This window comes from Bos grunniens, chromosome 19 (assembly GCF_055505025.1).
Source record: "Bos grunniens cultivar Pamir isolate PY7600 chromosome 19, Bosgru_T2T1.0, whole genome shotgun sequence".
Taxonomy (NCBI): domain Eukaryota; kingdom Metazoa; phylum Chordata; class Mammalia; order Artiodactyla; family Bovidae; genus Bos; species Bos grunniens.
In genome coordinates this window covers 11823824-11846309 of record NC_141183.1, presented here as the reverse complement: position 1 = coordinate 11846309, position 22486 = coordinate 11823824, and the positions used below count along the sequence as shown (strand labels likewise).

General features: G+C 60.7%; 1 protein-coding gene across 6 annotated transcripts in view; it reads right to left on the bottom strand.

Moving 5' to 3' along the window:
• Positions 1 to 173: 173 nt before the first annotated feature.
• Positions 174 to 22486, bottom strand: part of BAIAP2 (BAR/IMD domain containing adaptor protein 2) — a 63589-nt gene continuing 41276 nt past the window's right edge. The window contains exons 7-16 of one of the 6 annotated variants that reach the window (XR_015146853.1): positions 16027 to 16179; positions 13134 to 13358; positions 12785 to 12986; positions 11929 to 12130; positions 11006 to 11074; positions 10571 to 10733; positions 8744 to 8778; positions 6214 to 6261; positions 1767 to 4570; positions 174 to 949 (exon numbers count right to left, since the gene is read on the bottom strand). Coding sequence is in view for 4 of the 6 variants with exons in the window: in XM_086355300.1 (XP_086211426.1) it covers positions 880 to 949; positions 8744 to 8778; positions 10571 to 10733; positions 11006 to 11074; positions 11929 to 12130; positions 12785 to 12986; positions 13134 to 13358; positions 16027 to 16179 (1119 nt within the window). In the remaining 2 variants the exon portion in view is untranslated. Of the gene's footprint in view, positions 950 to 1315; positions 4571 to 6213; positions 6262 to 6616; positions 8094 to 8743; positions 8779 to 10570; positions 10734 to 11005; positions 11075 to 11928; positions 12131 to 12784; positions 12987 to 13133; positions 13359 to 16026; positions 16180 to 22486 lie in introns of those variants that run through there. The other 5 variants (XR_015146854.1, XM_086355302.1, XM_086355303.1 and 2 more) reach the window with 5 other exon arrangements.

The following is a 22486-nucleotide window of genomic DNA, read 5'->3' as shown; positions in this document are numbered from 1 at the left end:
GTTCTGGGGTGTGGGCAGGCTGAAGGTGGGGCAGGGCTCCTAAGCACCTCCTTGGAGGGTCTGGGAGGTGAGCGAGCGCTGCCTGGGACATCTCCTAAGATACGGACTGCTGTCACCAACGTGGTTAGCTTGGCTGTATTTCAGCTTCAAACGTCAAATACCACAGACCCAGGAAAGTTTCTAAAATCTTGTATTTCAGCTGAAATAGGGAAGCAGCCAGGGCATCAATGGGGGAGGCTCACCCAGGCGTCCTGGCCCAGGACCGCCTCAATGGCACACAGCTTGGGGACCCAGGCCACAGCATTGATCCCCCTCCTCGGGGCCAGGGAGGAGAGGTGGGCCCCTGCAGCCATTTCTGGGTGGGAGTTTGGGCAGGGAGAAGCCCCCCAAACTGCCAGTGGGCACAGGGAGACCCAGCAGAGGCCCAGGCAAGAGTCTGCCGGAGGTACGTGTTCTTAATAAATCCGTCTTCTGAGACAAAGGGGTAGGCCCTCCGCTCCCCGCGCCCTTGTGTCCTGCCTGCAGGCACGCACAGGTGAGTGGCCTCATGACTGACCGGACAGGGGCTCCCCTGCAGCTACAAGCCGATGGGATGGCCTTCTGTGCACCCTGGAGGCTCCCAGGCCCACACAACAGACATGCCTGATCCGAAAGGTTGGCCCCAGGGCCAGCCCCCCTTATTCTCCTCAACCATGGCCCAGGTGCCACCTCCTGACCCTGTGGGAAGGGCCAGGGTCCAGCCCAGGCCAGACTGAGGTCGGGGCAGAAGGGTTTGGAAGGAGGGAATTCTCTAACAGGGAACAAGCCGATTGTAACAAAACAGGGGGCAGGGCAGGGCGGGGGAGAGGGGCCCACAGGCAGTGGGTGCAGACGCGGTGGTCAGCTGAGGAGTGGGGCAGACCTGTCATTGGTCACTGTCGGCTTTAGCTGGACGCTGGCGAAGGGGTTCCTGGGGAGAGGAGAGAAGAGCCATTTCAGTGGTTTTCAGGAGAGGCGCTGCGTGCTGCCCTGCGGCTGTGGACAGCACCAACCCCCACCCCCGCCCCCAGTCAGCCTCCCAGCTCAGAGCTGGGGGTGGTGGAGGCCCCGCCTGCAAGGCCAGCTGAGCCTCAGTGCACCACCCTCTGCTCCCAAACCTGTCCCGCTTCAAACCGCAGGCCCTCCCAGAGCGAGTCGGCTTGGGAGGGCCCTCTGCTCCTTCCACATGCGCCCCAGTCCTCTCTCTGCGGCCTGAGGCAGCCCCCCATGAGCTGCATCTGAGCTTAGCGTGCAGAACCCCCCCAAGGCCCAGTGTTTCCCCTCACCCCCCACCTGCCTGAGCAGCAGCTGAGCCCGTCTGCAAGGACACAGCCATCGACACAGAGACAGCTCAGCAGAGCGCACAAGCCCGGCCCATGCGTCCCAGACCCACACGACAGACAAGGCGCAGGCACAGTCGTGGCGAAGGCGCTGGCAGGCGTGGATGCCCACAGCCCCTGCGGAGGGGCTGACCGTCTCCTCAGAGAGGAGCCGTTCCACTCCTGGGTGCCGAGACGGCGGCTGACGGACAGACAGATGCATCAGACAAGGGGCTGAGACAGAATGAGAGGAGCGCAGGGTGGGGCCGGTGTCCGGCCTCGAGCTCACGGAGGCCTCTCCTCCTTGGTTCCCAGTGGGCTCGGAGGACCCCGCCCGGGCGGGGATGACATAGGACAGCAGGCAGTCCCGGGGCGACAGCACAGATGGCACGGAGGACATGGAGGGCTCAGCACGAGCAGAGCCGTTACCTGGGGCGGGGTGGCCTCCGGCGCGGCCGGGTGTCCGTGGGAGCTGGGCAGGCACTCCATCCAGGTGCCCAGGAAGAGCACGAGGAGGGGCACCCTTGTGTGTGCCTGAGGACCCGGCGCTTTCTGAAACACTGAGGCACACTGGACTCAGCTGTTTAAAGGTCAACTAGGGAAAAGAGACTGACGCCGCAAAGCGTGGCTTCCGCGTCTCCAAGACACCGCCCGACAGCTGACAGCACCCACGTCGGCCTCATTTCCACCCCTGCCTTGGCACATCTGCACCCAGCTGGTGGGGCCGTGGGCTCCCTCCCTCAGGGCCTCTCTCTGGTCTCCTTGGTTCTGGTCTGTGCAGATACGCTTCGGGCAGGGACTGCCTGGCGGTTCTGCTGTGACCAGGGTCATGGACCCTGGGACAGGGTGCAAGGCAGCCATGGGGGCTGCTGCCCTGATGGGACTCTGGTCCTGGAGGAGGGCTCTATGCCCTTGGCTGTCCCCAGCCAGGGTCAGGGCAGGTGGTCCCAGGGGGCCTAGAAGTGGGGCAGGTTTGTCCATCCAGAGCTGGGGACCCAGCAGGAGTGGGGACCCAGAGAAGGGAGGATGGCACGTGTGCTGATCAGAGTCAGGGGCAGAAGGGGGCGCTGGCCAAGTGTGTCCCGACACACCTACAGTCTCATCAAAAAGGGTCGGTGACCAGCCTTGTGTAAATTAACGAAGTTAGAATGCACCCTCACACCCTACACACAAACAAAACTCAAAATGGTTTAAAGACTTAAATGTAAGACATGACACCATAAAACTCCTAGGAGAAAACACAGGCAAAATATTCTCAGACATAAATCATACTAATGTTTTCTTAGTCTCCAAGGCAACAGAAACAATAGCAAAAGCAAACCAATGGGACCTAATCAAACTTACCAACTTTTGCACAGAGGAAGCCATAAACAGACAACCGATGGACTGGGAGGAAATGCCTGCAAATGATGTGACTGACAAGGGCTTAATTTCCAAAATATATGAGCAGCTCATATACCTCAACAACGAAAAAGCAACCCAACCAATAAGTGGACATAAGACCTAAGCAGACGTCTGTCCAAAGAAGACACACAGATGGCCAAGAGACACGAGCAAAGATGCTCAACATCACTAATTGTTAAAGAAATACAAATCAAAGCTACACCGAGGTACCAACCTCACACTGATCAGAACGACCATCGTTAAAAAGTCAAAAATAAATGGTAGAGTGGGTGTGGAGAAAAGGGACCTCTCCTACACTGTTGGTGGGAAATTGGTGCAGACGCTATGGGAAACAGTATGGAGAGTTGCCATGTGATCAGCAATCCCACTCCTGGGCATAGATCCTGAGGAAACGAATTCAAAAAGATAAATGCACCCCTATGTTCAGAGCAGTACTATTCACAGTAGCCAAGACACAGAAAAACCTAAATGTCTATTGACAGATGAATGAAGTAAAAATGATTATGTATACAATGGAATATTACTCAGCCATAAAAAAGAACGGAATAATGCTATTTTGCAGCAACACGAATGGACCTAGAAATTATACTAAGTAAATCAGAAAGACATCATATGATACCACTTACATGTAGAATCTAAAAAATGATACAAATGAACTTACCTACCAAAGAGAAACAGACTCACAGAGAACAGAGGTGTGGTTGCTAAGGGGGAGGAGGGATGGGTCTGGAGTTTGGGATTAACAGATGCAAATTATTATTTATAGAATGGATAAACAAGGTCCTACAGTAGTGCGGGCAATTATATTAAGTATCCTATGATAAACAGAAAATAATATAAAAAAGAATGTATGTATGTATAAATGAATCACTTTGCTGGAGGACAGAAATTAACACAGCACTACAAATCAGCTACACTTCAGTTTAAAAAAAGGAAGGACTGGTGGCACACCCACAGCGTCACCTGCACCAGGGAGACCTTCCCCGGGGCTGCCCGGCTCAGCCGCATGGTCTTCATTTCCTCCCCCAAACTGCGTGACCATGGAAGCGTGTGCTGTGTACGCCCTGCAGGGTCAGAGGAAGCAGGTGGTGGCTGCAATTGCTCCAGGCCTCTGGAGTAACTCTCTCCTGCAAGCCCTGGCCAGAGACTCTGGGGTGGGACACCCTTACCCTTTAGCACCAGAGGAAAGGGCGAGGCCCCCATGGGTGCCCACTACCTTCTGGAACATTCTGTGAAAGGACAAGCTTATAAGCCACTCTGACGGGGACACTTTAGTGGCCCAGGGTGGGTGCTGGGGTCAACGCTAGGATGACAAAACAGGACAAGATTTGGACTGAAGCCACTGTCGATCCTCCTGTCCTGCAAACGTCTGTCACCGCCGGGGCGGATGCTGGGGCCAGTCAACAGCGGACCACCCAGACATGGAACAAGCACTTCTTAACCCAAACGGGAGATGTCGGAGTGTGCAAGGGTCAGAGCTGTCAGGATGCCGGGGCTCCTCCCCCAGGGAGGGCCACGAGGCACTCTGGCAGAGGACCAGGGGCTGAGCTCTGTCTCCCTCCTGAGCAGGGACATGGGGACAGCGGCAGCTTTTACATGGAATCCATTTGCCGTCCTGGATGGGGGCAGGCCTGAAGTCCTGGGTGTGGTGAAGGCAGGAGTGAGCCAGGCCCCCTGCCCTTTGTCCCCACTGCCCAGTCCTCTGCAGACTCCCTGGCCTGATAGGGTGGGACCCTTGCAGCCGAGCAGCGTTCGGGTCCAGTCTCCCGAAGACATCCGTCACTGAGGATTTGGGGGAGTCACCTTCGGTTATCTTCTGGATCCACTTCCTGAATGAGAAAGGGGGTGGTTCTGAGAACACCTGGGCAGCACGAAGTGCGGCTTGTATCCTGGAGCGACTCCAGAGCAGAGAAGGCACGGAGGGCAGTTACAGCACATATTCCAACTTGCGCTTAGACGTTTTCCTCTTACAACATGTCAACAACTGCAGAAGTCGGCCCTTCTGGACTTGACTTGGTCTCTTCCCCAGAGCTGTGAGCTTGGGCAAAGCCGAGCAAGGTCCCGCAACCAACCAGAGGCGCCTTGTGACACCCCTGCCCCGGGAGAACCATCCAAGGACAGGCCGTGGCCGCTGTGCTGTGTGCTCCCCAGCCCACCGTGCCCCTGGGGCTCTGTTCCAGGCAGAGGCCAGGCCAGCCTCCCTGGGCCTTCACCCCCTTCCAGTACCTCCAGGGGACGAGATCCACTGGGCCCTGATAACTCAGAGGGACCACAAGGGCAGTAGAGGTGGGGGTTGCTCAGGGGGCGGGAGATGCAGGTGTCTCAGAGCATCTCGTAAAGGGAGGGACAGAGGGAGGGGAGAAGGATGGCCCAGGCCATTCACGCTAAGCCAGCGTCAAAGCCATTTCCCCCGACACCGCCATCTGAGGAGCACTTGTCTCCAGAGTTATCCAGGAATCACACTGAAGCTCAAAAGAGAAGGGCAACGACATAAACAAACACTGAACAGCTTACAACCCTGGTGGTTCAGGAGTTAGGACTTTGCACTTCCACTGCCAGGGGCCTGGGTTTGAGCTCTGGTTGGGGAACCAAGATCTCACAAGCCACACAGTGTGGCCAAAACCAAACCCAAAACAAAACTCAACAAAGGTAGCAAAGAGGGAGGGTCCAGGTCCTGCTGGAGTGGCCCGGCTGCCCATAGGGAGGTCAGCATCACGGTGACGACCAGGGGGTGAAGGGACCGCTATCTTTGTAAAGGGCCATGTGCCAGCTTCACGTGGCAGTCTTCCCAGGGAGCGGGGCTAGGGTGGGACGGGGAGCAGCGCTGCCCTGACCCAGGCACAGGCGCCCAGAGCGGTGGGCTCTCCCCACCCGGCTGCCAGTGCTTGCTTTCCAGAGGCGCCAGGGAAGAGACCGTCACCAGGTGGGAGTTGGAGGCGGCCACTGGGGCTGAAGCTGGAAAGCCTGACGTAGCCCCTCAGCCACTTTGGGGCAGAGGGGAGGTGAGCGTGGCACACTGCCGGGCAGAGGCGTGTGCCTGCTCCCCCTGCGTGCCTGTGGCTCTCTCCACAGCCATGGCAGTCTCCAGACCCGTCCTGGTCTCCCTAGCCCTTGAGGGGCTTTGATACTCACCAGCCCAGGAGCCAGCCAGGCCAGGTTCAAATCCACGCCCAGAGACTGGTCTGAAGGGCATTCAGCCCAAGTAGCCCAAAGCCAGCCTGGCAGCTGATCACCAGGCTCCACCCCGATTGTGGCCAAAGCACCCAGCAGAGGCACAGGGAACCCAGACAGACGACCAGGCCAGACCCGCCAGCTTCCAGAGAGAGGAAACCCGAGAGCCCAAGGACAGGTCCAAGGGAAGCGAAGGCCAGAGCTGAGAGCAGAGGCAGGCTCAGCAGAGGCCCAGGTCAGAGGGTCTCCGGAGCTGCTGGGAACACAGGCTGACCAGCACAAGAAAACCAGGGCAACTTACTAACTCTAGCCAGGGGCCGCTCAAAATCTGGCCACTTCCACATCGGCACTGCAAGGAAACACAAGGCTTGGTTGGTGCAGGTAGAGGGGGTGGGAGTGAGGGCTGAGGACCCCGAAGAGACGCAAGCTGGACGGAGGATGGGGGCTCCTGGCAGTTAGGCACGCTGCCTGGAGCCAGAACCACCGAACGTAGGGCGGAGCTGGTTGTCCAGCCCCAGGAGGGTGACCCGGGGTCAGGCCCACGCAGCTCTCACAGGGGCGGGGGCCTCCCCAGCTGCGCCCAGGGAGAGCCATATAGGCCAACAGTATCTGCACCTTGGCTGTTCTGTCGGCAAGGTGGCCGGGCTTGCACAAGGCCCAGGAGCACGCAGCGGGGCTGGAAGGAGGTGCCACATTCAACCGGATGCAATAAATAAAACTTTTATTCAAACAACTGCAGTACAGGGCACAATTCAGATTAAAAAAAAAAAAAGGGAAAGGAAACAGGAAAAATATTTTCAGCACTTTACATCTTCATACAAGTTTTGCGGTTTTGTGTCTACATTCATCCATTGAGCATGGAATCCCCTGGATTTGAGATCTTTTAGCAAAATTAGAACACCAACATAGAAGGTTCTTTTTTTTTTTTTTTTTTTCCACAAAGGTCCGTGTTCTGGCTTTGTTTTCTCCTTAAATTATAAAACAGGGTCTGTCTGCGTCTTGAGCTGCTTCTCTCACACACGCTACCAGGCATGTCCTAGCCCACGGGAGGGGGCAGGAAGGTTTGGCTAAATCACATCAGAAAAAGGAGGGTCCACAGCTTCACGGGGGCTCCCGCGGTGGGAAGGGCAGAGCAGCTGCGCCCTCGCTCACTTCCCAGATTCAAGGCGTGAAGAGGCAAAACCAGTAGCCACTCAGTCCAGCGTGTCTGCTTCTGAAGCCACCGAGACACACAAAGAGACGAGAGCGTTTAGGGAGGATGCGGCGGGGTGCCTGGAGCCGCCCTCGCTCCGTCACAGGCTGGTTAGAGAAACGATTTCCAGAACACGTGGGGGCGGGGGTGGTCTCTGGAGGTCTTTGGAATGTCCGAGTGCGGCCGGGCCCCCTTCCTGCCAGCGCCCTGTGCAGTTGCGGCCATGGTGCCCGAGGCTGGCACCGCGCTCTGGTCTGCACATCGTTCAGTGGCATCCGGGACCCGGGAGCCGTCAGGGGCCCGGCCTGGCGGGCAGGGCCGGGGCCTCCCTCACAGGAGCGGCCAGCTTCCTCAGGAGGCCCCCCGGCTCAGCCCCAGCCCCTCTCTGGGTGCAGCCCAGAGCCTCTCGGGGCCCCCAGCACCCCCTCTCCCGACACAGGTGCCAGTGTGCGCTGGGGGTCGGACGCGAGATAACAGTGCGCACACCGGAGTCCATGCAGGTCTGTTTTGTTTTTCAGGAAAAAAAGAAAAAGTCCTTTTCCTGTTTTTCATCTTTTTGTTGTTTTTTTGTTTTGTTTTTTTTTGAATTTTTCTTTTTCTTCCAACTTTAGACCTGGCTCATGGTGAGCCTTCAAAGAGGGACAGCGCGGCATGAGTACGGCGGTGGAAGGGGGGCTGTGGCGAGGATGCCCTGCCGGCGCCAGCTGGCCACCTGGCGGGACGCACGGGGGCGCAGGGGCGGGTGTGTAAACACAGGGAGCGGAGATGGGGCAGCACCATGGACCCTGGGGGATCACAGAGTCTGGGGTCACCAACCGAAAGGCGGGGAGGGGGCAAGTGGGAAAGAAAAACGACCCAGGAAGACACCAATGAGAGCGGAGGAGACGGATGGAGGCCAGACAGACCGGGGGGCGGGGGGTGGCGGGAGCTCTTCTGAGCAGCTGCCCGGTCAGCGTCCTCACACTGTGGACACCAGCGTGCCGCTGCCGCTGTGAACAAAGCACAGGACAGCTGCCGGGCCACACGCCTCCCCGCGGCCGGCCGCCTGGCCCTCAGGGAGCGGGGACAGGAGACCCCCAGGGCCAGGGCGGAGCCCAGGTCAGGGGCACAGGGGGCAGATGAGCCCCGCTCCTGGCCGAGAAGAGACACCTGGACTCCAGGAAAGAGCCGGGCCGCAAAGCAACCAGGCCAAGGGGTCACGCGGCGGCGGTGGGCCGCCTGGAGGCCTCCCCAGGAGAGAATGGGAGACCCGAGAGTGGCTGCAGTGGATCCCTGGCTCCAGCCTGGGCACAGGGCCAGTCCTGACCTCCACCCACCCACAAGGGGAGCATGAAGGCAGCTCCGGGAGGGGCCGCTTTCCCCAATGGGCAATATCTGGGGACCCCCAGCTGCTGCCAGGGGTCAGGGCATCCTGCACGGAGGGCCCTGCCCTACAGAGCGGACTGGGGAGGGCACAGCGGGGTGAGGGTCAGAGACCAGGTGCCCCAGGCCCCGCTCACTGTCTTGGAGTGGAGACACTGTGGTCTCCAGACAGGCCCCAACCGAGCAGGCCTGGGAAAGGGACCACCCGGCTCCAGCTTCCGGTGGGACGGCTCCCCACCGCCCACAGCTCCCGAAGACGAGTCTGAAAATCTCTTACCTGCTCACGGCCCGCGCCCCATAATCATCCAGACCCTGGTGAGGAAAAGGCAGAAACAGGTCAGGCTGGGGAGCCAGGGGCTGAGGCGGGGTCTGCAGGACAGGGATCCCTCCTGACCCCAGGGTGTGTGATGCTGCCTGCAGCTGAGGACACGAAGCGGCCCTCCCACCCCCAGCAGGGCCCTCCCCGATTCGCAGGGATGCCTCCTTATCTGGCCAGTGGCCAACGGAGAGCTCACACAAGACAGGTCACCTAGTGACCCCCTTCCGCACATGTTCCCTGCGGCCCTTAGCTGTGAGGGTCATGTGGTAAAAAACCCGGCATGTGAGGGCTTCCTGGGTACCCCAGAGTCTGAAACCGTGGAGGGTCGAGGGTAGGGTCTGGGAGGGGAAGCTGGGCTGGCAGAGCCTGATGCAGGGAGCGCAGCCTGCCTCACGCAAGCCTGTGCTGGACCCTGGGTGAAGCGTCCCCGAGCCCCAACACTCCCACTGTAGCTGCCTGGCCCCAAAGAAGCTGCTGCCCCAAAGCCACCAAGGGGTACTGGGGACACCCTCCTCAGCTCTCTCAGCCTTAAAACCAAGTCCAAAGACTGGAATGCAAGAGCAGCAAGCAGTGGTCAGACCCCTCCAGGCCTGGCCAGCTGTGCCATGGGGCCTGGGTAGGGCTGGAGAGGGACCGGGGTGTCTCACAGCTCAGCAAGTGGGCCCCGTGACCCCTGAGGTGCCATGGCTCCCCCAAGGCTGGATCCGCCTCGCCCTCCCTGCTGTTCGCCCTGACCCAGCCTCACTATCTCCAAAATGTTCCATCCAAAGGCCCAGCCACACCACCCACCTCGCCCCACTCACCACCTAAGTTGTCTCAAATCACGTGCTCACTGTGCCTAAATCATCAGTTCCCTGAAGACACCCTGGACACCTCATACAGCACACACCAGCTGAGCCCTCCTCGTGGCAGGGAGGGGTGGGTGAGGCCGCTCACGACAGCCACCAGACACAGACATCTGGACAGGGCGAGTCGGCCACCACGTACCCAGAGCCCTTCCTTGCCTTGCCCACTTCTGACGTCACACTGTCAACATGGGAGCCCCCTGGGAGCGCCCCCACCCCCCGCTGTTGGGTCAACTCTCTGGCTGCCCAAATTCTAGAGAAATAGGAGTTCTCTTTGATTCCTCTCCTGCCACCTGGGTCCCCTGGCCCCCAGGCAGAGTGAGGCTCTGACCTGGAGACCAGCATGGAACAAAGTTGCTGGCCCCTGCCCACCGTGCCACCACAGCAAACGTCCTGGAAGTCTGGGCCCTCTCCAACCCACGAGCTTCCCAGCAGAGCTGTGGGGACCATCCACACTCACATCACGGGCCCACCTTGACCTGAAGACCACCCTGCACTGGAGGACCGCCGGGTACCCAAGCCTTGATCTTCTCCCTCTGGCTCCCTGGTTCCAGGTAGATGGACCACACATGGCTGGCCCTGCCTCCTAAGAGCCCAGACATGCTAACTAGAAGGTTCTGGTCACGTCTCAGGCAGAGACAGGGTAGCCATCCATCTGCACTCAAACCCACGACTGCAGGAGCCTCCTGGGTCTCAGGGAAGGAGCTCCTCCTCCCAAGAGGTGGCATCCAGAGTGATCCCCAGGCTGAGGGAAGGGCAGACAGAGGGGTAACCGCGCTTCTCTGGAGCCCTGAGACTATAGAGGATGCTGAGCTGTGACCCCTGAGCAGATCACTGCAGGGGTGTTAAGGCCGAATCCAAAGCTTCCGAGTACTAGGCCTTTTGGGGGAGGCACCCTGAACCCGCCCGCCTACAGCCCCCGCTGCGGCCCCGCACTCACCTGCGAGAACGCGGGCACGGCCACGCTGTAGGGCCTCTGCTTGAAGGCGCCAGCCGTCTGGGTGGGGAATGCCCGGGAGGACGTCCCATAGTCAGGGGGCGGGAGGGCCAGGTCCTCCTTGTCCAGGAGGTTGCCCGTGCTGCTGCTCTTGCCCTGCTGCAGGCTGTGGGGGTGGGCAGGGTGGTCAGCCGGGCCCAGCTGGGCCCCCCCCAGCCCCCACCCCGCCCCCTCTTAAGAGCAGAGTGTAAGGCATGCCAGGGTGGTAAGGGGAGCCCAGTTCACCCTTGCTGCCATCTCGGGTGAGCCCCCGCCCCGCCTCACCCAGCTCTCAGACACCTCCACCCCTCACAGCACCTCCACACCCCTGGACCCAAGGGTCTCAAGTGTGCAGCCCCTGCCCCGAGCTACAGGCCATCTGCCCGCCAGCACGCTCACCTCATGTGCAACCTGTCCCCACCGTCGTTGTCCAGGACTCGGGTGTAGGAGAAGGGAAACCAGCCCCGCCTGGAACAGGAGGCCCCGTCAGAGCGCGTCAGCTGGCCCCAGGTCCCACCCGTTCCCCTGCCCAGCTGCATGCATCTGAGAAGGGGGTGCGTGCACACACTCCAGGGAGACCAGGAGACCCCACTGGGGCATCCATCCAGCTCTGGGCCACCTTGCCCTGGACAGGAGTGGGGCTGTGGGTGAGCGAAGGTGCCAGGACCAAGCAGGGCTCCAACTTCTTCAGCAAGCAGGATGGGATTCCTGGCTCAGCTCCACATGGCTGCAAAGCCACAGACCCAACAGGAGAGGCCGCCCAGAGCCCCCCACGGGGAGGGTGCCCCTTGGCACTCAGAGCTCCCCACCCAGGATGGCGCTTGCCAGGAAGCCAGAGCCAAGCTCAGCCCAGCCTCTCCCTCCCTGGTGGAGGCAGGCTGACCCCTGGGCAGGGGTCTCTCAGCCCACCTAAAGACCCACGCACGATGGTGGTGGTGGTGGTGGGAGCAGTTGGAAGGGACAGCCCCTGACCTGGGCAGCTTCTGGCTGAGCGAGAGCCAGGCATTGGCACAGCCTCTTGGCAACAAGTGTCAAACTAAGCTGTGAAGGTGTGGCCCGTGACTCAAAGCCACTTCTGGAACCCTCACAAGGGTGGCTCACATGCACAGAAAGGCTCTGGGGTAGAAGGCTGGCTTCTCCTGACTGGGAGGCCATATGCACAGGTGGGGTGCTGGGCTGAGTCAAGGGACATAAAAGTGAGGGCTGGTGGGGGTCTGTCTCTCCTAACAGACCCGTGGGACCTGGATAATTGGTCTGAAGGAGGACCCAGGGACAGGATGCAGGGACCTGGGTCAGGAGGCTGACGCCCCCGCCGGACTCACATCTTGGTCTTCTCGCTCTCGCCGTAGTGCCAGCCGTCTCGGGCCTCGGGCACCAGCAGGGTGATGAGGTCACCCTCCTTGAAGCTCAGCAGAGTGCTGTTGTCCCCGGCCGCGTGGGAGAAAATGGCCTTCACCCGCATGCGGCCGTTGCGCTCCAGGCCGGCGGCCATGGAGCTCGAGCGAGGCAGGGTCTTGTTCTCAGCTGCCGGGAACATCAGGGCAGGTGTGAGGGGGAGCTCCACCCCACGCGGGGAAGGGCGCAGTCACCCTCCTGTCAGTTCGGCTGTCTGACCATGGGACGCTCGGAGCCCCCAGGTGGGCCTGGAGGTGGACGCTCCACACTTATGGATGGCTGCCAGGCCTCCAGGGCTGTCTGGCTCAGACTCCGGAAGGAGCTGGGAGCTGGGGTGTGTGTGGATGCGGCCTCTGACCTGCCGCTCATTAGCTGGGGCAGTTCTCTGGGTCTTAGGCTCAGCTTTCCCATCTGCTAATGGGGAGACCCTCACAAGCCAAGGCCCACTGGGGGGGCTGCAGGAGGGGGGGGTGCCGTCCATAGCAGACGTGCTGGAGGCAGGGCAAGGAATGGTCCCACGGTCAGCAAAGTGCTCTCCAGCGACACTCACCCGCTCTTGTCACTGGCTGAGCTGCTGGCATCCCTGCACTGCCCTGCCCTGCCACACTCACTTCACGGGGGAGCCCGGTCAAGCTCAAGGATCTGGGATGGAAATCTCAAAGCGGTCCCCAGGGTGCTGCACACACGCGTGCCCGTGAGCCTCCAGGCTCCCCCCAGCCTCCCCTCGGGGATGCCATGACTGCTGTGGGCCAGGTGGGCCTGGGGCCCCAGTGGAGCGCTTACTGGTGGCGTAGCTGTTCTTGGGCGCCACACTTTTGCGCACAGGAAGCGTGTTGGAGTAGGAGTCGCTCAGCTTGCTCTGAGACTGCGGGGGTGACGTGGACTTGGGCTGGGTGGCCTTGCGGTCAGCCCATGGGTTGTAGTCCTCGCTGTCTGGGCCCGAGACGCCATTCATGACGGGTGCGTTCTCCTGGGCAGACAGCCGCTGTCGACAAGAGGTGACATGGGTGTGGTGTGGCAGGAGGGCCTGAGCCCGGCAAGGTCTCCCTGTTAGGGCACCCCAGGATGCCAACCACTGGCACCAAGGGGAACCACCCCCACACCCACAGAACTTTCTGAAGCAAGGACTTACCCCCACAAATGGGGCCAGTTCAGGGGGCACCGGGAGGGGCTTCGCCCCTGGAATGGGGTCTGAGATGACCAGGTTGGACTTGGAGGCCGAAAGGCCGCTGGGGAGGATGGAGCCGTTACTGTTGCCCATCTGCTGCATCAGCTGCACGGCGCGGTCGGGGATCTTGTTGGGGTCGGCACAGGCCTGCTGCCATAGCGGCAGCTTTTGCGCCAGCAGCTCCTTGCCCTAGAGTGGAGGAAGCCGAACAGGGCGGGCGTGAGGGCCAGCTCAGGCTTCCGCAGCTGGGGGGGCTTCCCCGCAGGGCCAGGAGAGCCCAGGGCTTGTGGTCCACCTCACAGACACAGCCCCTCGGCTCCCAGCTGGCACCAGGTGGCTCCTGAAGAGACACACCCAACCCCAGGTAGGCACACCTGGCTGGGGCTGCTCTTCGCCAGGTGGGGTGCCTCAACCAGGTGAGCCACCTCTAAGTCCCTGACTCCTGACCTGGGAAAGGGGCCGGATATGGTACAGCATGCCCCTCAGCTGAGAGACCTCTCAGAATGAGGTCAAACCAAGGCCTGACCTGAGAGGGGCCTCCCCAGGGGCCTGAGAGAGTTGAAAGAACAGGAGCTCACGTGGTCAGCCAGGGAACAGGATAGGCTCTTCGTGGGCCAACCATGAGGTACTAGAAGAGTGCCGTTCAGGTAGATTGAGGGCACTGTTGGGGAGGGACACAGCTGCCCAGGGCCTCCCACCCCAACCCAGGGGCCCTCGAGCCCAGCTGTCCCTCCAGTGTGCTCCAGGGTCTGCCCAGGACACAGGGGGCCAGAGGGCACAAGGGCCTGACAAAGCACGAGGAAGCCACAGGCCTGACCAGGGTCCCAGCGTGAGGGGGTGGCCAAAAGCAAGACACTAGCCTGAGATCCCCTGCAGCCCATTCAGGGGTCTTGGACCCATGGCATGGACACACTTAGGGCCCTGGAGACGGCTCTGCCTCCCCTGTCCTAGCCCTCTGGCCGACGTGGGCTACCCTACCTGCAGCACATGATACAACTGTGTTTCCATGCAGACCCCAGACCCACCCTGGGTGGAGCTTAGGGCAGTCAAGGTCTCCAGGACCTTGGATGGGTCTGTCCAGCCCTGTCTCTCCTCACTTATCTTCCCACTTCTTTTGACCTGTGTCTGGGGCTGGGAGGTGGCGCCCACATGGGAAAACTGGGGGATGCTGGACAAACAGCCCTTTGGAGCAGGCCAGGGCCCCTCCCCCAACTTCCGGTTTAGACCAGGGGCCATGAGGGCTGGCTGCTCATCTGCGTAGAACGTTTAACTGGAAAACAGCCAGGGCAGTTGGCTTACATGTCAGTGGCCACATTCCCTGTGCAATGGCCCAAACTGAAGACAGTTACAATCCAGCCTCTGGCTGAAAGGAACAGTTGATGGGTCTGGGCTGGTGGTGAAAAACTGGGTCAGCAGGAACCCTCACCAACAGGGACCACTCAGGGCTCCCCCTCAGTTGATGGCCCTGTCATTGTCAGGCCTGAACCCAGACAACAGGGAAATGTTAGCTGCCTGCTGCTAGGAATAGCAGTGGGGCTCTGCTTTCATGCCCTGGTGCCCCAGACCCGGGGCTTGTGCCTTTCTCAAACCTCCTGGGGGGCTGGGGTCGTTTCTTGGGAAGTCATCTCGCATACACACGATCTGCCCTCCCGCAGGAAACAGAGATGGTGGCATCCTAGAAAAGAATGGCTTTCCTGCCTTCCTTCCATCATGGATGGGTCTTCGCTCTCCTGAGCAGCCACAGGGCCCAGCGGCCGCCAGAGGGCGCACACGCCTGCCGCACGGCTGCTGGAGCCGCGTGGGCGCTGCGACGGCCCTGCCGGAGCACTGCAGCTCTAGCCAGCACCGCCCCGCTGCCAGCCAGTCCTCCAGGCACAGGACCTGAATGCAGTCTCACGTGGCGGGGTGGCCCCACCCCGACCCTGCAGAGGACACAAGGCCCATCACTGTCCTTGCGCTGCACCTGTGGCAGCAGCAGGCCCTCGGGCAGGCCCAGGCAGGCAGGAGCCTCTCCGTGGAGGCTGAGGGCATCTGCCAGCCTGGGGACCAGAAGCTGAGTCAGATCAAACACGTGTGAGGTGCTGCCCCCAGAACACCTTTACGGAAAAAGGACACAAATGAGGGTCTCCCTGGTTGGCTAGGGCTGCCTAACTACACCTAAGCTCTCAGAACATTCTGGAATGTTCCAGCTGACAGCTCTGACCCCACTCCAGTTCCTACCTGTGGACTATGGGGAACAGAAGCCCCACCGAAGCTATCCGTTTTTTCAGGGGAGAGGTGTACTCCGGGTCGTGCTGGCCTTGGGGGGCTAAGCTGGCCTCTATAGGGGCTGGTACTGCAGCACCTCCCAAGGAGCTTGCTCCCTGGAGAAGACCCTCTCAGTGGGCTACTGATGTGAAAAGTGAAACTTGAAGTGTTGTTCAGTCATGTTGCACTCTTTGCGATCCCATGGACTGTAGCTAGCCAGGTTCCTCTGTCCATGAAATTCTCTAGGCAAGAATACTGGAGTGGGTTGCCATTCCCTTCTCCAAGGGATTTTCTTGACCCAGGGACTGAACCCTGGTCTCCTGCATTGCAAGCAGATTCTTTACTGTCAGAGCCACCAGGAAAGCTTGAGTTACTGGTGTAATTGCTCTCAAAAAAAGCACCTGGCAATTTCTACTGGGATTGTAAAACATCTGCAACCTTGACCTGGTAACTGTCCTTCCAGAACTCTCCTCCTGAGGAGATCGAAAATGCACGGGACATTCAGCACAGTGTTCCCTCATCACAGCTCAAGGTGGGGCACGCCCCCGTGTTCCCCAGGGAGGCAGTCTCTGCCAATGAGGGCCCAGTCCCGTGCGGAGCAAGCACCCACCTTGGAGTGGTAGGCGGCGGAGTTCTTGGCCACGGCACACTGCTTCTCCACCAGGAAGCAGAACCTCCGCCTCTCCTCGGTGAGGGCGGTCTTGTAGCCGTCGGACACGTAGCTCTCCAGCTCACCCTGCTTGTTGCCGATGGCATCGATGTACTGGGGGTGGGAGAGGCAGATGAGCCCGCAACGGGACAACACCCCGTCAACCTCCCGTTCTGAGGAGCCCCACAGAGGCGGAGCACACCTCCCGGCCAGCCCACCAGGGTGGGTGCTCGGCCGTGTGGCCACTCACTTTGGCCAAGAGACTATCCCGCTGAGCCACTGCCCCCTGGTGCCCTGGCAGCTGCATGTGTGGGGACCATGTGGCAGACTGCCTGGTGAGGCTGGTGTGGCAGCTCCCTCAGACCCAGACACCAACCATAAAAGCCATCCTGATAGTCGGAAGATCAGGACAGCTCAGCTGGCACTATGCGTTGGAAAATGACTAGTTCACGCACGAATCCCATGGGAGTGGGCAGAGCGCACAGTTCGATGCTACAGCACACCAGAATGCTCTGGTTCTGCAGGATGGAAAGTTCCAGTAACAGTCCCAGCAAGACTCGGGGCAGCTGTCCCAGGGAGGCCTGCAGGCCCCCCGCGTCTATGTGCGGCCCTGCCTCTGGGATGCAGGAGAGCCTTCCAGCCCCCTCCCTGTCTCCCCTCTCTCCCCAAAGCCCACTCCACACTCCACAAGGGGCACAGACTCCTCTGTCCTGAACTGGGATCCCCCTCTACCGTGCCGGCCGGCCGAGGGGACCAGCCTTCACAGAATCAAGCCCCATCCTCTGGCAGGGGCAGACCCGGGCCACGAGGGGGTGGCCTCCCCCGCCTGACTCACCGCCTCCCCCACAGCTCTGACTCAGCATGGGTGGGTGGTGCAGAGCCGGGTGGGTGCAGTGCAGGCTGTTCCTGGCCCCTCCCTGGTCCCCCCTTCGCAGCGGCGTGCAGCTGTAGGGCAAACGCCTGCTGGGTGTGGGCCGTCCCCAGCGCTGTCCCCAGCTCAAGGCTCTGCCAGTGTGAGCCTGCCTGTCCAGCACTCTCACCAGGACAGGGACCCTGCTCCCCGCTGCATGTGCAGACCACCCTCCCTTCAACACTGAACCCCACTCTCCTCACCCTGAGAGCTTAAACGGGCCTCCATGTGGCCAGCCCACTCCCCGACCCCGGAGGAATCCGCCCTGGCCCTCCTGAGCAGCTGCAGGGCCAGCCAGGCCACGAGGTGTGCCTGACAAAGTTCGAGCAGGAGGGGAGAGGCCCTCAGGGCAGCCCTGCTGGCTGCCTCCACCAGCCCGCCTCCCTGCTCCGGAGCCCCACGTGGTGAAACCCGTGCACACCCAGACCTTCAGCCTCTGCCCCTCAGCCTGCAGAGTGGCTCCTCTAGGAAGCGGGGGAGTCTGCAGATGTGGGGTGCCACAGCAGGCAAGGCTGTGCTGTGTGAAAGGACCCCTCAGATGCTGCCCACCAAGGGGCTGGCTCACACCCCAAAGCCCCCATGTGGACAAGAGGCCTGAAGGTGGGAACACCCGCTGGACACAAGGGCCTGGATGGGGCAGGGCTCGCTCAGAGACGGGGACACTGATGCAGGCCCCTGCTGCCCGCGTCCCATCACCTAAATAGCACCCGGCATTAGACCGAAACCTCCCAGGGCCTCCGCCCACTCTCCTCCGTGGCTGTCCTACCCACTCCGGGGGACAGTGGAACATCGGTGTGGCCCTGCAGGCTTCAACCAGCCCTGAACCAAGATGCCTCCCTTGGCCTGCTCTCAAGTACATGGCTGCACCTGGTCTCAGCTGTGATCCTGAGAACCCCCTAAGGGGCTTCCAGAGTCTCTGCAAAGCTCTAGAAGGAGAACTTTGGGGTTTAACTCTAGTAAAAGCCGCAGCCAGCCGGTCCCTGGGGTCACCACCTCCCACCCTCCGGGGTGCCGCTCCAGTGCCAGGCAGGCCTGGGAGGCAGGGTGGGCGTGGGGTGACTGGGTAAGAGAGGCTGAGGCCCTGAGAAGTCAGCACAGAGCCTCGAGAAGGCAAGCCCAAGGGAGGCACCCACGGTCACCTAAGCAGAGACTTTGGGGGCGGAGGAAGACACCTCCGTGAGCGGTCACCCCAGGACAGCGGTGTAAACCGGGACGTGGGCCCCCCGGGTCCACCCGCCCCGAGCCCGCTGCTGAGGACGGCTCCTCCTCTCACCGCCCGGCGTCCCATCCGTCCTGCAGCCGGTTTCTGGGTTTTCAGGCTGCGGTAACGTCTTTCACCTCAATGTTCCCACTCCCTGGAGGGGAGAGAAACTGGCTCCGGGCGAGCTGGCGCGGGGTGCTGGCCTCATTAGCTGCCTGGCAGCCTCCCGTGCCGGGGGAGGAAGCGGCGGTTTATTTTTAAGATTTCCATTTATTCAAACAAGCCCCAAGATTGGCCAGAAGCAGCTCAGGTCTCAGGCAGGGACCCGGGGGCTCCCGGAGCCACGCAGTGTCTTTCCAGGACCACACCTGCCCGGGACGGGGCAGGAGAGACGTCGCCCTGGCTGGGGTGCCCGGCCCAGGAGAGCTGACCCTTCCTCCTCACCCAGCATCCGGCCAGGACCCAGGCTGCCACTTCTGTCAAGGAATAACTGCCAGCCCTCCTGACCTTCCCCAAAGCTGCCTCCTTGCGGAGAGAGGCCATCACTTTGAAGGGCAGACCCTAGAAATCTAGGCCAAGTGAGGAGCTTCGTATCCAAAGGGGCGGGAGAGGAGGACACCCCAGGCCACACTGGCCGCTGTGGGCAGGGGACATTCCCAAACACGCAGGAATGCCCGCACTCTCTGGGACGGGCAGAGGACAGAACGTGCCTCACCTGACAGCCCTGAGGGGTTCCAAACAGGCCACAGAAAATAGCCTGAGCCTGTCCCCGCCACAGGGGGGCACCGTGGCCAGGCTCCCAGCGTCCTGACTCCCCACCCCCCACCCCTGCTCCTGGCTTAGCGGGTGCTATGGCGACGGCACTATAGAAACACCCAGCTGAAAGCATTTAAGACCCACGGAACGCTCCCACTTAGTCACCCTGGGCTGAACAGCCCTGTAATCCGAGAAGACAAAAGTGATTGGGACACACGTCTCCTCTGCAAGCAGCCTGGTGACTCAGAGCGGGGGAGGGGCGCTCTAGCAAACACCCGGGGCTCTGGTCTCCCTCACCCAATAGGCCACCCAGCTTTCCCACATTTCTCCAAATTTCTCCCATGCGGTCCCTAACCGCTGCAGCTGGGGAATGACAGAGGGACCCTTGGCCCTCAGCTGTCACTGCCCATGACCATCACTCCAAGGAGACAAGGAGGGAACCCCGGCAGCTGTGATGGACAGAAAGGAACAGCCGGAATGGGATGCCCCCAGCTGCATCCGGTCACTGGGTACGTTCTGGGGGCAGCCGGTGGCTTTCCTGGACCCTTGGACCCTGTGCCCAGGCCAAGAACAGGATGGCCAGCCTTCGGTTCAGCGGACTGTTAAGAATCTCTCTTAAGCACAAGAGCTCCAAGCAGGGCTGGGGACCAGGGCTGAGCAGAGGGCAAGTGCGCCCTCCTTCCCATAGGCCAGCAGGCGGAAAAGCCAGCAGTCAGCAGTATGGGGCACGTGCTGTGGGCACATTCTCAGGCAGAGAGCGCAGTGCCCCTCGCGGGTGACACAGACCCAGGGGCCCAGGCTGCCCATTTTCCTGAGAAGGGGCCCACAACCATCACTAGATCGGCAAAGGGTTCCGTGACCAAATAGAGAATGTGAGGCCACTTTGGTCCACACCAGTGGGTTGGACACGCTGACAAAGGCCTTGAGGCCCAAGGGGATGGGTCTTAGTAATCTGCGAGCACCCTGAGCCAAGGGCTTCGGTGGCTGCTGGGGAGCCCGGTGGCTTCTGGGATCCATGCCACCTGGGTCTGCTTTGCCGCCCTGGGACCTGGAGGAGGGCAGAACCTGGGCTCCCGTGCCCACCTGCTGGGTGGCCAAGTCTCTGGACCCTTTGGGTCTCAGGTTCCTCAGGGGCTGAGACACAACGTCACCACCCAACTAGGCAGCCCCTCCTCACGTGACCCCAGAGGTTTCGCAGGTACGGAACTCACACCCAATTTCAAAGACTCAGCAGGAAAGAGACAAACACAACACACCTCACTAGTATCTGGCGCAATGATTACGTGTCTAAATAACACTCTAGATGTGTTCTGCCCAGTAAAACGCTTTTCCTGTATCACACTTATTATGTGCCCACCTCTCAGTGCAAAAAGACAGGGGCCATGTGCCTGGCGCTGCCCCCAAAAGTCCTCCCAGCTCTGAAAGCAGAAGTCGCTCCAGATTTCTCACAGTGTTATCTAGCTAGGCAGCCCACTGGGGGGGCTTAATCTGGGGAACTGGGGGTAGGTACGGGGCGGGGGGGCAGAGTCCCCCGGAGGACTGAGCAGATGATGCCATCTCGGGACACAGAAGCCCTAAGAGGATACTCTGGCTTTTCAGTTGCTTTACCCAGAGGACCTCTGCTTATCTCCAAGTAAAAAAGACATCCCACTGCTGGGATGTCTTGTCCATAGATGTCTTTCGCACTGAAGAGCTCTTTATAACAAGAACAGCAGACACATAAGGGGCTTAAACCACTGCCGTCAAACACCATGTGTTATCGGGACCAGCCTCTGCCATTATCTTTTTTGAAGATCTAAATTATGGTTATTTTGTTTTTGCTTTGTTAATTACACATCCCTTTAAATAGAACAAATCTCTCCCCTTTCTCAGACCGCAGTCTGAGCCCAGGGAGGGGGAGCCGACTGCCGGAACTGCCTGCTGCAGTCAACACAGGCCCTGGCAACAGCCCACACCCCACAAAACAGAACACCCGAGGCCCTGCTCTCAGCATCTCAGAGAGGGAGAGCGGAGGATGGCTCAGGACGCAAGGGGGGCTCTCAGCAGTTCTGGGTCCCCCGGCAACCCCCACCCCACTGGGTGGGTGGGCTGGGGTGGCTGGGCCATCTGCCCTCCTGACAGCAGGAGCCTGCCAGGGTCAGCAGCTCCAAGGACCAGGCTGCTAAGGACCTGGTGCTGGGCTGGCAGGGATGGTCAAGGGCCCTGGCCCGCTGCACTCAGGAAGCCGGTTTGGCCCACACTGGGGGTGACCCTGCCCCACATCTATGCCCACCCATCTGCCTCCAGCCTTCTCTTCCTGGGCTCTCACCTTTCCACTGCGGTCTCAGTGGCCCCTCCCTCAGAGCCTGCACAAGGGCGGGAAGGACGCGCTCTGTCCCCATGACCCCTGCTGGTCACACGTCACACACCAATGTGAATCCCAAAGGCACGTTGACTGCTGGGTTTTCTAACAGTCACGGTGCCCCTCAGAGGCCGAGGACTCCTACCTAATCAGAGCTGGGCTGGGGGTGGGGCCGAGGGAAACAGAAACGGAAGAAATCCTTGGCCAGGTCCTGCAGGATCTGTGAGGGGGACGTGCACCCAGAGCCTGGCCAGCTCCACCTTCCCAAAGGGCTTCACCGGGGACGGCTCATGGCACAGCCACACCCCAGCCCAGACCCTTCTGTCAGAAGCCCCGGAGACCGCCGACCAGCCGGGGGCCAGCTGCCCATCAGAATCACCTCGAAGCTTGGAGAACCTGACACTCAGGCTACAATACAGCTATGCACCCACGCCTGGGGAGGAGGACCCCAGGCCAGAGACAGCGCCAGACGAGGCCTGTGGCCACACACTGTCAGACACGCGGTGCGTCCTCCACGACCACCCCGTGGCACTTCAGCGCCTGTGAGCCGGCGGTGACAGAGGTGTGGAGCGTGACCTCGCCGTGTGGTCAGCGCTTGGGGCGCTCCCTACTTCTAGAAAGAAGCCCGCGTCCTAATTTGCGCCCCAAATGCCTCTAAGTGCCTAATTCCTGACCTAAAATCAGTTCTCTTCATGGAAATCCCAAAACACAGTCTCAATTACCAGCAGTTCCTGAAGATGGCCGGCTCTGACCCAGTCCCCGTCACGGGGAACCCGTCACAGGCTGACTGGCGGTCAGTCTCCCCTGGCACCACCCGTGGAGCGTGACCCGCGGGTACAGCCCCACCTCAGTGCTCAGTGCAGACGGGCCGCTCGGCAGCAGAGGCGCCTTGGGGAGGCATGTGGCTGCTCCAAGGGCTGACCTGTGCCTGGCAGGTGCCCAGAAGCCTCTCTACCCTCCCTGGTGAGTGTCCTGTCCACACTGAGCTCTAGTCAGAAGCGGAACAAGTGGGCCAGGGGCTCCAGAAGGCTCACAGGTGACCCCAGGGATTGCCCCGGGCAAGCCCACCTGTCTCAGGAGCACTGAGCCACCTGCCTGTGGGAGCCCTGGGCGCACACCCACAGATGGACACCAGAGCCACAAGACTCCATCAGTCTGGGTGTCCCATCTCCTCTGCCAAGGGGTGTCACAGCTCAGGTCAGCCCAGGCTGTG